This window comes from Microtus pennsylvanicus, chromosome 3 (genome assembly GCF_037038515.1).
Source record: "Microtus pennsylvanicus isolate mMicPen1 chromosome 3, mMicPen1.hap1, whole genome shotgun sequence".
NCBI lineage: Eukaryota > Metazoa > Chordata > Mammalia > Rodentia > Cricetidae > Microtus > Microtus pennsylvanicus.
Window position 1 is genome coordinate 133,791,513 of NC_134581.1, and position 18,266 is coordinate 133,809,778.

The 18,266-nt window shown below is 40.6% G+C and overlaps 1 protein-coding gene across 3 annotated transcripts in view; it reads right to left on the reverse strand.

Moving 5' to 3' along the window:
* The window catches only part of Slc44a1 (solute carrier family 44 member 1), a 153,952-nt gene that overhangs the window by 45,487 nt on the left and 90,199 nt on the right, over window positions 1-18,266 (reverse strand). For all 3 annotated transcript variants that reach the window (XM_075967209.1, XM_075967208.1, XM_075967210.1), the window contains exons 6-13: window positions 15,558-15,727; window positions 13,629-13,718; window positions 10,434-10,573; window positions 9,231-9,417; window positions 8,064-8,229; window positions 7,045-7,201; window positions 6,202-6,285; window positions 981-1,118 (exon numbers count right to left, since the gene is read on the reverse strand). In XM_075967209.1, coding sequence (XP_075823324.1) covers window positions 981-1,118; window positions 6,202-6,285; window positions 7,045-7,201; window positions 8,064-8,229; window positions 9,231-9,417; window positions 10,434-10,573; window positions 13,629-13,718; window positions 15,558-15,727 — 1,132 coding nt within the window. The remainder of the gene's footprint in view (window positions 1-980; window positions 1,119-6,201; window positions 6,286-7,044; window positions 7,202-8,063; window positions 8,230-9,230; window positions 9,418-10,433; window positions 10,574-13,628; window positions 13,719-15,557; window positions 15,728-18,266) is intronic.

Consider the following 18,266-nt stretch of genomic DNA (forward strand, 5'->3'; position numbering starts at 1 on the left):
AATGAAGAAAATGCTTCCAAAGACTTACCTATAGATCAATCGTATGTAGCCATTTTCTCGGTTAAGATTCCCTCTTCATAGATAGGTCTATGTTTGTGATAAGTTGACAAGAAGCAGGCAAGACAAGCCTCATCACTACAAAGACTGTTTCCTAATTCTTTTTTGTATGTGTGCTTTTGGGGATTGAGGCTGTAGCTCTGCATAGGCTGGCAAGTATTTAACCAGCTATATCCCTCCCAATTCCTTCTTAAAAACAAAAACAAATATCACACACCTTTAATCCCAGCAGACACAGATGGGTGGGTCTCTGGGAGATCAAAGTCAGTCTGACCTACAAAGTGAGTTTCTGACAGCCAAGACTATACAACAGAGAGAACACCTCGTCTCTCAAGCTATATATAGATCTATAAATACTTATCTATGGATATAGACAGACATGGTTTCTATAGATATATACATATCTCTACATATGTATCTATGGATGTGGATAGAGACAATGAAAATTGTGCACATGCATCATCACGAGGAGGGAATGCCCATGCCATGACATACATATGGAGGTTAGAAGACAAGCATGTGGAACCTTTACATTGCTGCTGGCTCTAGGGATTGAATTCAGGTTGCTAGACTTGTGCAGCAGTGCCTTTACCCACTGAGCTACCTTATCATCTCTCCTAACTTGTTATAGTTTACAATATATACAGAGAAATAGGCTGATAATTCAGTCTTGCTTTACCAGTGCTCCTGTTGACTAAGAAGAACAGCTTAACTCATAAATTTATTATAAAGATTAAATGAACATAATACATATGAAGTAAATTAAGAAGTATCTAATGCATATTCAAGGTGTTATAAATGCTTGCCACATAGCAAATGACTTCCAGTTTTGTGCTAGGCTAGGTAGTTTTTTAATTAAAGAACAAAACTTCATACATTTACTCAGACATCCCGCTTGTCTCAGACAATGCAGCTGGTCTTACCTTGCCTAGGAATAACATGAAGTCCCCCACTGTGTTGATGGCGGCCACTCGCAAAGCATTCTCCACCAAGATGACAAAGGCATCCTTTGCTGAGGTGCAGAAGTTGGTACTATTGATAGCCGTGGCTGTGTATGCATTCTAGACAAAAGGGAAAGACTTTTATCGTCACCAGAAAAGCACTTTGGAAAGACACAAACCATGCACATTGTTTGCAATGCACCTTGTGAAGAGACTTCAGTCAAGCACACAGCTTTCATGAGACGTAAAGACTGGGCACAGAACATGAGGTATAGATGGACAGATGGATGGATGGACGGATGGGTGGATGAATGAATGGATGGGTGGATGGAAACTGTTATGGTCAAAGGAGCCCCTTTCCAGTCCTCTTAGTTTGGCCCTGTAAAAAAACTAACACACACACACACACACACACACAGTCTGACATCCGTGAACTTTCTGTCTTTTGGAAACTACACATAATTTAAACTTTCCTGGATGTCTCAAATTGTGACTGGAAGGATCAGGGGTGCACTGCTAACCATTTCTTTGTTGGCTGAAAAATGCAGAGCATTCCAGAGCTGAGGAAAAAGAAGTGCACCTGAATAGGTCACTGCCTGTGGTGTCAGTGGGGAGTCACAGCACTCTGAGCAACTCAGCATGACTGTGAGAGAAAGATTGTCATCGTAAAAACTGGGATAATTTACTATCTGAATGTTATTTCAAAAACTAAAATATGCAGCATATCTTTAAGTCACAATATTATTTTTCTATTAGCATTCATTCATTCATTCACATTGTTTCCTTACACTGCCATCTGCCCACATGTCTTATCGGTTAGAAGAGGGCAGGGTACAAAGAATCAATCACCTAACTGCAGTGCTCCACATGGTTTTTTTTCTATATTCTATGAAAACTCCTTTTGAAACATTCTGCAAAATGCCTGAGTGAAGTAAAAATAAACCATCCTTTGAACTTGTGTTACAGTCATAGTTGGAAAACTATGGGAAGCAACTGTTCCAGCAAGACTTGCTCTCAAAGAACACAACGGTTCCCAGTGCTCACTGGCTCCCTAAGCACTCAGAAGAATACCCATATAGCCATGATTCCAGAGCAGAGACGGTCAGACCACCACCTAAGGGCTCTGGCTGTGCCTGGCCTGTTGGCAGCATTTAAAAATAAGGTTTTATAAGACAAGACAATGTACTGATAAAATTTGGCAGCAATGAGCACTTATGACTAAGACCACATGGCCCTTACGACCCAGATATTTTCTGGTTCTTTCCAGAAAAAGAAACTGGTCAGTCTCTGTTCTGCAGTACTGCCAAGGATCCACACTAAGCTAGGTACAGGTTACAGGACCTCCTCCTCACCCTTTTAGGCCTAAAATGCTCACTTCAAGTTTTTACAGCTTATGATGTTTTAGCATAATATTTTATTATAATTCTTTCTTTTTTTTTTTTTTACTTCCCATGTAGGTGCTGTGAACCAAACCTAGAGCACAAAAGCAGTGATCTAATAAGCTATGGCCCCATACCTTCACAAATCTCTTATTGATCTATTTACTTCATTGTTGAGATAAAAGTTCTTATTGTGTCGACTGATCTCAAACTTGCTATATATACAAGAATGGCCTTGAACTCCTGATCCTCCTGCTGCTACCTCCATAGTGCTTGGATTATAGGCATGCAATACCATGCCTGGCTAATTCTTCAATGCACTAATTTACAGGAAGACGTCTTCAGTGATCTGGGATGTAACTCCCTTGAAGAGAAAAGTCTTACTTCCTTATCTGTTTATTTTTCCAGTGCTTGTACTTGTTAGGTGAATGCTTTACCAGTGAGCCATATCCTCAGCTCTAATCTCCTTTACTGTAAGACAAGATAAAGAGACTATGAACCAGTTATTAACAATGTGTTTCCAGGAGAAAACACCCTCCCACACCGAGGACTCACGTCCGGTTGCCAGCACCCCCCAGCACCCCGTGGTGAGTCACAACCTCACAACTGTTCATTAAAAGCCAGCTGCAGAGGATCTGGTGCCTCTTCTGGCCTCTGCAGGCACTAAGCATACATAAATGCATGCAAAGATTCATACACATAAAAGTAAATAAAAAGTCTAATAAAAATGCATCCTGATTTAAAAATCATTATAATGTCCTAAATTAAGAAAGGTAGGTAACTCATTAATTAATTAATCTTTTTTTTAATTTTTTTAAACAGTTTTACTGTATATCTCAAGTTGGCCTATAACTCACTCGGTATCTTGAACTTTTGATCATCCTGCCTCAGCCTCTTAAGTGCTAGGATTACAGGTGGAGCCACGGTGCCTGGATAGGAAATCGTATTTAAACCAATGAGGTTCATAGGAACAAATCAGGTTTAACTGTGATGTACCCATGTCCCAGTTCTACCAGGAGTCCCCTCGAGTCAGGAGGCTTCATGTACCAATCCCCATCTCCTCTGTTACCATTGTTATCGATGCCTCCAGCAAGGATCCAAGCCTTGCTAACTAAACCAAAAATGCTTCTGAGTTCATTGAGAATCCATTATTTGCTATATTCTATAGCTTGAAACAAGGAAATGTGAGCTGTTTGAATATTTTCTATAAAAATGTACTTTGTGTTCTTTAAGTACACACACACACACACACACACACACACACACACACACATACACCATACATGTACTATTAGCGGTAGTAGGAGATATGAAAAGGACCAGGCAAAGTAAGGCTCCTTCCACCTCAAGAATAAGCACTGCGCTACAATGCTCCAGTCTCCAACGCTCCTCTACAGCCCAGGAAATACTGCCTATTTAGAGCTGTACTGGGGAACTGCTAATGTAAAAGAATACCAAGTATGCTGGGCACATGTGTTTTGTGGTACACAAAAAATGTCTTGCTATGACTCCTGCTCCCAGAAAACAAGCTGTATGGTTCTAAGTGCTCACCAGCTGGCACACAGTGTTAAACTATTAGTCCCACATGCTGCCGGAGGAGAGCGAGACCAGCATGGTCCCAAGCCCAAAGGTAAACATGTTCTGTCGGGAGCAATCCCTGCACTGATGTGAGTTCAGACAGACTGGATGTGCCGTCACCTTCATGTCACAGCCAGCACTGGAGAACAAGAAGCAGTTCATAGGTGGCTGTTTGTACAATTCCACTCTATCAATAATAAATGGCGTCTCAATGCTGCTCTGTAAACCCTCCAGAGCAGCAGCAAACCATGGCCCGGGGATAACAGACACCACGGCCCTAAGAATGCTTTGCTGGCCTCTGAGAAGACAGCAAGGTCTGTGCCTCAAGCAGCTGTCAGTCTGCAGGTTAAAATGAAGAAGGGCAAAGTCACTTCCTTGGAGTTCTCAGAGGCATGGCTCACTGCTATAGAAGCTCAGCAGAGGACCAGGCGATGAGAAGAAGCTTACCAATGACGTACAGGCAGAACCATCGAGGCTCAGTAGGGGCCAGCTGAGTGCTAGAAGGGAGCCATTCCAGGAGCAACCCAGAAACTGAATATTCAAAGGGTTCTTGGGTAGGGGCTGGGAACCTAGACCAGAGAGACAGTCCTAGAACATCTCCCTCAGGACAAGCTACTTCCGTTAAGAATAAAAGTCAAGGACAATGACTTTCAGTATGTCTATCAATTGGTCTCAGGCCAAATTGTAAAGATCTTTATTCAGGTTGTTCTGGGTGTTACTATTTTTAAATGAGTTTCTAAACACTTATATGTCCATGGATAATAATATGATCTGTAAAAATGTCTTGAATATACTCTTAGTGAATATAATGAAGCATTATGTCTACTTTCTCATGTTAGCTATAGAGCTCAATAAAGCAAAGCCCAGGTATGCTCGCTGCCATTGCCGCAGATCTACCACCTTCCGGCTAACAGGCAATGTTACAGGCAAACGAAGGGAAAGCCAATCACTTAGAGGGGAATAGTAAGAAGTCAATTTCGCGCTGACCTGTTGGATGAGGGCATCGATACATTACAATTGATTTTCAGGGAATGGAAAAGTGGAGAGGAAAAAAAAAAGATGAGAGGAGCTGGCAAGATGGTTTAGAGGCCAAATGTGCTTGACAACCTGAGTCTGGTCCTTAGAAGCCAGCTAAAGGTGGAAGGAGAGAATTGAGTCCATAAAATTGTCCTCTGACCTCCACATGTGCGTGATGATGACGTGGGCACAGACACACACATACTAATAAACAACAACAACAACAATTAAATGGTAAGAGACCTCTATAGCAAGTCCTACTTGTTTAGATGTAGAAAGGCAGAGGAGTCCTAACCTGCTTCCCTAACTGCTAACTTCTTCAGTCAACCTTAGAAGTTATACCTCCTGGGGTTTGGGCGATGACTCCGTCAGTAAAGTGCTTGCTATGCATGAGGACTTGAGTTTGATCCTTAGAATCATGTAAAAATTTGGGCACAGTGGCATGTACCTTCCCAGAACTGGGGAGACAGGAGACCCCCTGAGGCTTGCTGGCCAGCCAGGGTAACTGAATCAGCAAGCTGCAGGTTCAGTGAGAGACACTGTCTCAAAACACAGGTAGCCAGTGATGGAGGAGGACACCAGACACCGATCTCTGGGCTCCACACATGTGAACGCACAGAGAAACATGGACACATGCAGACACACACACACACACACACAGAAAAGAGGAAGATACCAGACACCGACCTCAGGGCTCCATACATGTGGACACACAGAGAAACACCGACACATGCACATACATAGACAGAAAAGAATAGCACTTCCTCTGATAATGTTCCTCAGGCCCATATTGTAGTGCTGTTTGACCAACACAAAAGAACAAAACAAACTATCTCTATCAAGAGAAGTGGTTTCAAAGAATCAGAGTCTAAAAAGGATAAGAACCCATAACAGAGTTCCTCTAAAGGAAAGCTTTCAAGCAGTATTTAATATATTGCAAAGACAAAAATTAAAAAAAATAAGCATGAGAATTAAGAGATTATCTTTGCAAAAAGATGAATCCAATGACATGTTTACCCATGTATTGAAACTAAGATTAATATAATAATGATGTCAGTGAGCACATACATTAGTTTAAAAACAGGAATAGGACTGGAGCATATTCAGTCAAAAAACAACATATAATACCAGAAGAAAACCACAGTTTCTTTCAATTAAGTTCAATGATCTTATCTTGCAAGAAGAAATAACTCTCATTTGAAAATGAGAGTCAGGTGAGTATATTTTACCTGGTTTAAGTAATTTAGGCACTTTTCAAGACACCAAAGGCAACAAATGCAAGACTTCAGCATACATCGTGCACAAGCATTTTCCTGGACAGAGGAAGAAAGTAAAATAGTTAACAAACACACAAGCAAAAATCTAATCATCATGCATGCAACTTTTCTAGAAAAACAAAAGTTTAAGAACCACAATCTAAGCTTCAAAGCCCCCACGCCCATTTCTTTCCTCTTTCAATACAATGGTTGAATCATCTTAAAAACAGTTCGACTTCCACTGCACTGTCACATGGTAGGGACACTTGGCTAACGGTACTGTCTTAGACATGAGGGTTTGAATGCTCTTACCACAGAGCTATGAGCAATGATATGATGCTGTAAGGTTTGGATGTGCTAAAGAGTTTGACTTGATTATTCGATAATTAACACATGTATCAGAACATGCTGTGTCCCGTATGCATGTACAGTTATCATGGGTTTGTTAAAAAACACACTTAGAAAAGACACAGGGTAGAAACTAGTTTCTAACTCAATACCCCCAGTAACCAGCGACTAGACAGACACTCCAGGGCATGTGCAATGCACAGGTGCGAGACCAGGAGAAAGAGCTGGATCCCACTTCGTTTAGACTCCGAGGAAGACATTCAGAAGTTGATATCCTACTATTTATGCAGAAACGAGGTCTGTCGTACGCTCCCAGGGAAGCCTGGCTAACCCCTAAACTGCCCTCCATGAAGGTACACTTCCAAGAAAGCCTAAGCTATCCCCTACACCACCCACCCCCACGCACATATACTCCCAGGCTCCCAGGAAAGCCTGGCCACCACCCCCCACTCCCACCTGTACCCCTACCTTTCCTTTGAGCTGGCTGTGTATATACATGAGGATCATCCTCGGGATTTTGACTAGGGTGATAATGAAGGATCCTTTTGCCACAGTACCAAGGTGGTAGCGAATAAGGCGGTTCACTGATGCCAGAATAGGTGTGAATGGCAAATTCCTTTTATCCCTATTTTAAAAATCATCAGAAAGATAATTAAAACATAAGCCTAGAACATGGAGAAAACACAAATATAAATTGTCTGGAATCTGAAGGAGTGCAAAACAAAATGACTGTATAGTATTATCTAGCTTTAGGATAAAATGGCAAAGTAACCGCCCAAACCATGAAGGTGCTGCAAACTCAGTTTCGTTTCTCTATGGTAGTACCATGCGGTTCTGTAACTTTATGCTCTGAAACTTTAGATAAGACTCTCCTAGACATGAGGATTTGAATGCTCTTTAAAAGTTCTTATTAATGAATATTTGAGGAATAAGTTGTATCATCAGAAAACAGAAATTTAAAAAAAAACAATCTACTGCTGGCTGGGTGTGGTGGTAGCACTCAGGAGACAGAGACAGGCAGATCTCTGAGTTTGAGGCCAACCCGGTGTACACAGTGAGTTCCAGGACAGCCAGGGCTACACAGAGAACCCTGCCTCAAAAACAAAACAAACAAAAAGTCTACACTGGTAGCCCATTGCAAGAGACCGCTGTGTGGCTTATCCCTTTAGGTCTCAGCCCTGAAGTGAGCAAGGCAGTTGGTTACACAACAGTTCTTTCGAGAGAAGCAAACGAGGCCTCTAATAGCCTTTTGCATCTGACACTCAACAAGGTTTTCTCTCTTCCAGAAGGCGGTTTAGGTTACACCATAGTCTGCTGCCCCAAACAGGCTGTTAGGCAATCCCAGGAAAGCGTGAGGAAATAGAATACCCAAGCCCAGAGTCAGCAACTGTACCATCGTGTCATGATCCCCGCCCCCCCAACCCTGTTCCCCTTGTAGACATGGTTACCGAATGAACTGGAGTTTTCTCACAGGTAAAGCGCCTCACCTAGTGAAATAGTACGTCACCACAGCCCCTGCCACGGTCATCTGCTGGCACGCGAGAATGAACTCACTGATCCAAATCAGGCCGACCACGTGGTACCACCACATGTACTGCAAAGGCCCAGAGATCCTGTACTCCACAAAACCTTGATCATTCTGAACAGCACTACCTAGGAAAATGTCAAGGAAGCAAAGAAGGACCACGTAAAGCAAAAACCAAGACACATGGATAGACACCGAACGTAGGCGATCAGCAAGACTGCCTGGGACAGGTGCCACTCCTGGGCACAATTCTGCCGGGCTCTTAGTGCTGTTAGTAACTAAGAGACAGCAACTGTGATCACTTAGCACACTGTGAAATTTAACATTATCCGATTACACATTAGGCATTGGAGAAAGTGTTTAAAATACTCTATTTATAATAAATATAGTTCTAGTTCCACTATCGGTTATTTAGGCATGAATTTTCAAACACTTCAGGGCTTTTTCTCTTTGCCAGGTTTTATTTATCCAGTCATTATAGATCTAAACTATTAACTAAGCATAACAATGAATGTTATGTTCATTTAGTGAGTATGAGCTGACTGGACAGAGATGTTTCACACAAGTTAACTATCTTTATACGCACTACTTTAATTAAATAATCAATTAAATTAATACGTGTGTCTTAACATCTGGTACCGAGTCCAGCTATCAATAAGTTAGAGCTTATCTACAAAACTGTAGTCCAGGATAACTCTGGACTGGGAAGCGACTGCAGAGAGGCTATGAATGCATTCATTTTAGAATGGATCCAAAACTGATTAAATTGAGAACTCACTTAAAATCCACGACTCTCTCAAAATTAAGAAGCAGTTTTGGTCTTAGCTAGCCTAGATGCAACCTGCTAAGATCTGCTAAGAATCACGAAGAGGGAATGAGTTATTGAAGACCCTATTTTTAGATTTGATGGCTACTGTATCTTCATCAATAAATGTATGAAGAGCTGAATCTCTCTGGACTGGTGTGTGTGTGTGTGTGTGTGTGTACACACATGTACTACGGATCAACAGGCCCTCATTCATAGGCAAGCACTCTACCACTGAGCCACGCCCCCAACCCACTCTGATGATTTAAAATATCTGACTGTAAATTAGATTCATGGAAAAGAGGAAGAAGCCATACTTCTTACCGGTAGTGCCGAGGAAAAGAAGCGTCATTATCCAGTATGCCCAAAATAAGACAAGAGCAAAGAAGGTCCAGAAGGGCTGGAAGACGAGCAGCGGCAAGTGTATGAAGACCTTGCCAGCCACGTGGAACAAGGCGATGGTGAGAGCCACGCGCTTGCGCATTACCAGCATTATCAGGAACAAAATGACCTGAGCGGAGGACGAAAGGAGGGGGTTACTTCTCTGCGCGATTCTAATTCAGCTTTCCCAGTGCGTTCAGGAGGGATTTCCAACTCTGCCTTTCCCCACTAATTACCAGTCAAAATGTGTTGTCGGGGTGGGGATCTCGCTCAGTGGCAGAGCGCTAGACTAGCAACTGCAAGGCCCTGGAGACATCTTCAGTGTGTGTGTGGGGGGGGGCAACAAATGTTGTCAGTCGGGGCTAAGATTCTTCATTTGCATAGCTAAGTGCCTGTAATTCTGAGAAATGGTGGGAGAGTTATATGCCATCACCTCAAAGCAAGGGGAGCATTTATTTGTATTTATCTCCTTTGTTGACGGAAACTCCTTAAGTGGGATGTGAGGCCAGAACAGCCATTTGTCTATTCACTCTCCACTTGTTCCCTACAGAAGATAGCATACAGAATTACAGCTAAAGGAGCATCATTAACAAATATCTTGGAACCCTCAGCTTTAGTGGCATTGTTGTTATTACTAGTCTTACTGATGCTTGGGTTCACCCCTCATTTAGCTATAGGCTAGTCAGTAAGATTTTTATCTTACTGACAAATGTACAAATGTCTAAGTACAGTGCACCTGACCCATATTTTCAATACAACATATATTGTTAAAAGTTAAGTTTTAAATAAAATAAATGGGAAATAATGAATGAACAAGTAAGAGGAATGGTATTCTCAATCTTAATAAACTGTTTCCTAAAATGTAATTACATTATAACAATAAGAAATACATCATTAGCAATGACAACATAAACATCCCAGGTGAAAATTTATCTCAGAAAGCAGACAGGGCAGAACAAACTGTTGCATCAAAGAACACTCGTCAATTAGAGAAGCCTCTACCAGACTTTGAACAGAAACTAAACCATGGGGCAGGAATCCAAGGACCAGAGTGTGTTTCCATTCCATTTATGGTCACCTGCTAACATGCACACGACACTGAGAGCAACGTTTGTACCATGCCCCCCCCCCCCCCCGCCAACTCACAGTGAACACTGTAGCTGAAATGGCATAGATGAGGAGGGCCCGCAGATTGTCTTCAGCTATCTGAAGCTGTTCAGGAATAACTGTTTCTTTGGAGGACCTTCTTTGCTTTGCATATAGCCACCACAGTACACCTGTGCCACCTAGAGATAAAAATAACAATAGTTTTTTGCAAAAAATCCATACAAAAATATGTAACATATATGCTCAATTTTCTGGACCTACACTTTTTTTTTACAGCATGAATGAGACACAGTGACAACCCATTTACCTACTCTTTGGAAGCATAAGAGGGAAAGTAGCTTTCATAAGTATCTACATCCTTTGCTGTATCAAATAGATTTTCTTCAAATATAAATCATTGACTATGAAACTGAGGACAGTAACAGCAGCTAACTTCCAAGGAAAACTCATAACACCAATGCCTAGTGCGGATAGCCACGCAAATGATTAAATATTCGCACAGTGATCACACAAACAAATAAAGGGTATGAGAGAGTAATTATCACCAAAGGTAGGCGACCTTTGATGGCAGTGGGTTCTGGGGATAAAGGTCTTTATCTCTACTGCTAGTTCAGATGTAAAAAGGAGGCTGAAGAAAAGGCAAACCTGCTGCCTGTAATAGCCTAATTTCCTCTCAGTGCATCCTTTGGTACCTATCCACCAGGAAAGGGAACAGGGCAGGAAAAATGTCCCCACTCTCTCTGCTCCTTGCTTGAGTTTACACAGCAATCAGGAAGTAGAAATTAACAGGAAGTAAGTCAGAGCAGAATATGAAGTCTAAGGAAAAAAACCTAAAAGGAGGGATAGTACTTGGTTTAGAAAGCACTGCTAATTTTTTTTAACACAGATAAGCAAGGCTTCCCAGAGAAGACCTGTCTGGGCAAGAGAATAAAGACAGAGAAAGAGCGACTTTAAAGTCCCTAAGGAAAATGTTCTCCGGGCAAAAGTCTAAGGCTGAGGTGAGACATGACTGACTGGAGAGCTCTTTCTCTGTCCCTAAAGAGACCACTGAGCCATCCTAATGCAAGTTTGCAAGAGCAGTGTGCTACGAAGCATGGGCGCAGGGACAGATGGGGACCAGGCTACCTGTAATGAGTTATTGGCTACAATGAGGAACTGACATTCAAACAGAGCGTGGGGAGAGGAATACAGTAATGCCTGACAGATCAAAAACCGAACTGAGAGCTATGCTTACCAACCTGATCCGCGTCTGTTCCTGAGTGACTAAGTCAAAAGGAAGCTCCCCATCATGTTTGTTAGTGAAGACCAACTATGAATTTTCCTTCTTATGAAAATGTAAAGAAACCAAGCCAACTAAGTATATAGTGATGTACGCCTTTAATCCCAGCACTCAGGAGGCAGAGGCAGGCAGATCTCTGTGAGTTCAAGACCAGCCTGGTCTACAGAGGGAGTTCCATGACAGGCTACAAAGCTACAGAGAAATCCTGTCTCAAAAAAACAAAAAACAAAAACAAAAAAAAAAAAACCTTCCCTTTTGACATCCCAAGGTACCAGGAAATGGCTTGGAAAAATGTTCAACATATCAGAAAACGGAAGGAATTACACTCTCTACAAACAAAAGGAATAGGAAGTTCAGAGAGGAGCTGCCACCCTAGAAAAGTGGAATGAACGGCAAGGACGCTGAGGAGCTGCTGCTCACAGCAGGCACTGTGAACCTGTGCTGCACCCCTGATCCCCTGACAGTGTGACCTGATTTACCCACTACAACTATTAAGTGGTCACTATTAATTTTACAAATTATAAAACTGAAATAAGAAAGTTCAGTCACATGAAATACCACGTGCACTAAATGGCAGGTTTTGATTATTAAAGCTACACATCTGAACAAGAATTAGATTCAAATGGCTGCCAGGTGAAAAGAAAACACAGTCGAGGAGGGGGAACAGAATGGGAAGCAGGGTCAGCATAAGGAACTCTTATGCAAAAGAAAACAACAAAATTCTGAAGACCATAAAATATTCATGGAGTAAGCAATGACCTGAAGAAAAAGCCACAGGGACAGGAACAATGACCAAATATAGAAACAAAAACACCTTTAGAGAGGTGTAAAAGAGCCATCCCCAAAAGACAGGCATGGATAAGAACCAGATTTATCTTTTTAAAATCTTTAAATTATTAAGGTTGCAGTAAAATTCATTTAAAACTATAGGGATAAATTGGGCAAAGAAACAAAATGCAGTATGGTCATCCTGAGATTTCTGGAACAAATGCACAGGCCTGAAGGAACATCTGTGCCTGAACACAGCTCTATCCAATGCATTCAGGCATTTTGTGCCTTACACAGTTCAGCCCGCCGAATCCAAACTGTACATGCAAAGGTAAAGACAATACTTGATAATCAAGAACTAGGAAAACACAGAATCCATTAAGTCCCTCATGAATAAATCATCTGAATTCAGTTAATACAAAGGTGAACCAAATTACCAATTCAGAAAGGCTTTTGGATACAGGACCCGTAGGTCTAAGACTAGTCCAAGAAATCTAACCTGAGATGCAAAGGTGAGGCAGGGGCCTTGCAAGACAAGGGCAGATAAATTCTGAAGACACGGTAGACAGAAATATTTTAAACTTAATAGTAACTTGAATGTAAAAGCTGGGATTATTTGACAAGGTCTCGAGTACAAATGAGCTGAAGGGAGGGACCAGGTGGCGCAGGAAGTTAGGGAAGCAAGGGAAAAGCAAAACATATAATTTCTGCCGTTAACAATCACAGGATCAAGCAGCATTTTACAAATAAACAAACACAGGTTACCAAGTGCAGAAGTAGAAATATATTAGATACAAAGGCAATGATTTAAGACTGTCAGGGAAAATGGTGTATATGGAAACGCTAGAGAAACGAAAACACAAAAGCAGGAGACAGCAGCAGAAACAAACACACCATTCAGATTACAGACATAAACTGAGAGACACAGTCAACTGGAGCTCGAAATGCTAACTAAATGCCGTGCATTCACAGACACGTGCACAGAAAAGGGTATGTGCTTCAAGTGCTAACCGGAGTGAAATGAGGAAGGCGATATAATTATGACACCCTCAAGGCAAAAATAAACACTCATTCTGGAGAAGAAATAGCACGGGCAAATAAAAACTCCATTTTCTTCTTTTTATTTCGATTTACTACCATGAAATTAGTTAGGTACAATGAAAGCAAAGAAGAAGACAATCACTTACCCAGTGAGCCCAGGATGACCAGAATTGTTAAGATCCACACGAGCACTCTGGATATGTACCTGATAATCACCATCAAAATCATGGACAGAACTGCAAGGAAGACAGAGACCACAAAGGATATCGGATGAAAAACACAAACTATGAAGAGAAAGACAACTATTGCTTTTCCTACAGGCATAGCTTGATGCTGTTAGTTCACAAGCACCATTTTGACAAGAAAGGAAATGGGCTGCTTCTGCAATTACGGCTCACAGCCTAAAGTCCCGTCTCTGAAAGTCGAAGGTCCTCACTGTGTGGGTTGTAAACTACAGAAAAGAACGCATGCAAATGCACAGGGTGACCCCATGGTAGCCGAGGCTGCCGTGGAGTCGCCAGCAGGAAGACATGGGGCATGCAAACACACACCAGTGCGGGAGGTACAGAGAATGACATGTCATGTTGGTGAACAAAACGAAAACAACAATAACAAAACTGTAACAGGCAGCGGGAAATCAACTGGCGCTACACTGCCCTGACCAACCTGTATCATCTCAGGACAAACGTCTCTAATTCAACAGACTACACGGCATTTTAACACTGTTCAATATTTTACATTTAACTCTATAACTCCGAGAGGGTCTGAATCTATACAGTATAATATTCTTAAACCTGCTAAGGCCAGATGCCCCTGACCTCATTTCTCAACTGCCTGCAAAGCTCTTCCTTAGAAAAGAGCAAAGATTAGGCTGATTTGCTTAGCCAGCTCCCTTACCTATTCCAAACTAAATCCTAAATCCTAGTGTGCCAAAATAATAATTAAAATGGTTGAAAAAGAGGACAGTTAACCCTTGTGTAAGAAACATAATTCTGAAATATTTATAAATATTTAATGATCTAAAGGCTCATTCCACAAACAAATGAACAAAGATATCTTGAATTTATATTATACTTTTATGCCTCGAAAGATATTCTAATAAAAGTCGAATTCACATTAGTGTTATGAATCTTCAAGTTTGTATATAGCTTTTGGTTAAAGCATTCAACTGTTTCAGAAAACCAAGTGTTTATTATATAAAGTCATCATATTTCTTCAGGTCATTTGCAAAGCTAAATACATGGTTAGGTTTGAGCTCAGGAATTTTAAGGTACTACTTTTACAATAAATGTATAGGGATGAAAAACCAGACCGGAGCCCCTCGAATATCACAGAATAGGAATTTCATAAGGACAGTATTACTTTGAGTCAAGCATCGACTCTCTCTAATGATAAGAAAGGTGGAAATAAAGCCTGTACCTTCTCAATGAATACAACTGCTACTAAACATACATAAATACTAATTTTACTTATACAATGAAACAGTTTGGTCGCTAGCTTACGTCTCCCAATCAAGAAGATGTACAAACTCTGATATGCCCTTGCACAGACTTAGAATAATATAGGTAACTTTTTTCATCTTGAAAATAAAACTGATTTTATTATTTAATTACTGACTAATTCTGTGGCTAACAAGTGGAGATTTCTTAGTTTTCCCAGCAAGGCAGTAATACTATGAACTATAGCAATAAAAATAAAATTACACACTTCAAAAGCAACCTATGTTCTTAGAATACATAAGAGAGTACTTAGCCTCTTTCATATATAAATATACCTTTGGAATCATGTCTAAATCATTAAAAGGAGTCTTTTGCTATCATTAAAGATAATCAATGATGATTTAGTAACCAAAGTTTGGGGAAACAAGTCTTTAATGAAAGATAATAGAAGCGACATGAGTTTCAGATATATACATATACATACTTCTATGTATATATTTATAACTATATGTAATCTGAAACAGTTATTCTGGCCATGGAAAGTCAAGCACTTTACAGTTGTATGCATATTTTGGCTAAAGACAGAGCAGCCTTCTGTAGTACTACGAAACAGCTAATAATGAGAAAAACAATTACCTAGTGATAACAAGCAAAGTCCCAATATAATTTCTTTGCTGGTCATTACTCCACTAATCAGCCTGTGTAAGACACTATTGTCACTGACAAAGGTGATCAGGGCCTCTGCAAACTTGGCATAGCAGGAAATGTTCACAGGAGCACAGCGATGGAAGAATGGAATAGGTGCACTGGTGACACAAGAAAAAAAAATCAGAAAAAAAATTACTCCTACTTAATATAAATGCCACATCAAACACACAAATGAAAGGTGAATATGGCTGCAATACACTCCACCCTCCTCCTCGTGGGAGCTAAGTGCTGTGCACTATGAAGATGACGGCTATGTGTACGGATGCCAATCTTACCAGAGCTTATCAAAGAGGGTGGAGTGTATACTCCAACGAAGACATTCCCCCACCCCTGAGGACAAATGCACACATACACATACGCATGGAGAACTACCAAAAGCAAAACCAAGCATGCGAGACTCCTCCGCTCTGCACATCTACCAGAGGCAGACGGCAAAGCTTACAAGCATGCACTTCCTTGAATGGAAAAGGAACTTTTGCCAGAAGCAACTGAAAAGGAGACATACACTCATGCTTTTACGTGAAATGGACCACCATTAATAGAATGTTTCCTCTTTCAAAACGTCATAGGAAACCTCATATTAATAAAGGTGTTTAGGGCACAAGCTTATATACCGGCATATAAACAAAAGCATGCCAAGACATTAACAGACAGTAACTTAAAACAGCCATGAGAACTAATCTATAGAAATGTTTATAATACAGAAACACAAGGGGAAATCACATATAATATAATATAATGGTGATATCTCTGCATCAAGGATCACACACAAATATGGGAACAAACACAATAAAAAGTGAAAACTACACAACTTATTAGGGGCATGGAATTCTGCACTGTTTTCTTTCCCTTTTTAGTGCTTGGAATTGAACCCAGGTCCTCAGGCATGCTGGACAATTGCTCTACTACTCAACAATATTCCGGAAAATTACTTATTTGCATATGTGGCAGTGTGATATATAGGATAGGCATATATCATAAACAATGAGTATATGTGTCTAAAAAAGGGAACACAGCCAACGATTTCATCACTTAATCCAAGCTTCCATGACTACAGCTGTGACTTGTGAGAGAACATAGGTGTGTATTAGCCATGACTTGAAGCTGGCTTCTAATAACATGGTTCTTCTTCAACTCCTGAGACGATAATACGTATGCACATCTAACCGATGACAACACTGTGAACCAGGAAACATCAGGATTCCAGGAGACCTCATACATATAAATACATATGTCTAAGTACACATGGGTGAATTGAGTTAAAATTTGGCCATCGTAACACAAACCTCACACCACTTAAACTGATTATCAGATGGGGGAGGGTATCATAACATACTAGTCTGGACTAAAGTACTGTAAGTTTGTTCTCCTTCTTAAATATTAGTCTACTTGGAGGTAAGATTACACAGCTGGGATCAAACTTGAGGGCTTCTAGTCTTAGAAAAACAATAACTGGCCTGAAGCAAAACACTGCCTTTGTTTCCTTCCTCAAAATTTTATTTTCTTTTGAAATCAGAATGAGTGGACTGTAAATGTTGGTAAATGGACACTAATGGCAAGAAGCAACATCATCCATACTACTAAACTCTATGAAACAAAGTAACTTTAAAGATGAAGCCTTACCTTAGTTACATTTCAGTAAACTGTATCCAGAAATATGATGTAACAATATAACAGGGATAGTCATCTTTTAAAAAACCATCTCTATGTAGCTGTCTTGTATATTCTTCTAAAATGGCATTAAATGAGCACTCTAGAATCAATGCCAAAGACCTAAAGCTTTTTTTTTAATTGTAGGAGGGTCCAACATTCTGAGCAATTGTTTCTTGAACAAACATTATGTCATTAAAGATGAAAAAAAGGTATCAAATTACACAATACTTTTAAATGAAATGGATCTAGCTAGAGACATTACAAGAATTTAAATGGATTAGCTATAAATCTCAAAGTCAAAGGAGGCTGATTTGGTTTTAACTGACAGGTTTTTTTTCCCCTGATGTCTAGAGAGATGCTGTTTTAGTACCTCTGTCTAAGCATACTTCCAATTTTATATATATATATATATATATATATATATATATATATATATATATGTGTGTGTGTGTGTGTATATATATATACATACATACATACACACACACACACACACACACACACACTCAAGGCTGGCTCCACATCTTTAAAACCCAAATGCTCTCTGTTCTGTAACCATGTGTACTGTCGTCTACCCTCTGTGTATACTGGCCTGCTACCTCTAACTTAGCTTCAGCTGAACTCATCGGCCCCCACCTTTACCCTCAAAGGGACACATCTTAAGTCCTCTTTCTTACTGATAGTGTCTACTAGTTTTCTTAGCCCTGCTTCCTGATTTTTCCTATCAGATATGAAAGCCCAATTCCCTGGCACTGCAGTCGTAAGCCACTGTCTTTCTGAGTTCTGTTCCGTTTGCTGGAATGGTAGCACAGTTCAGGAAGTCACTTCGGATCATCAGCATCACTGCTGTCACCCAAGAGTTCATCCACAAGACCTGATCCTGACTCCCAGGAGCCCCACAGATGATGTGGCCCATGTTTGCTTCCTTGTGAAGTAAGGACTAAGAGATCAGCTTGAAAAGGGAAAGACTGTGCTTTGAAAATC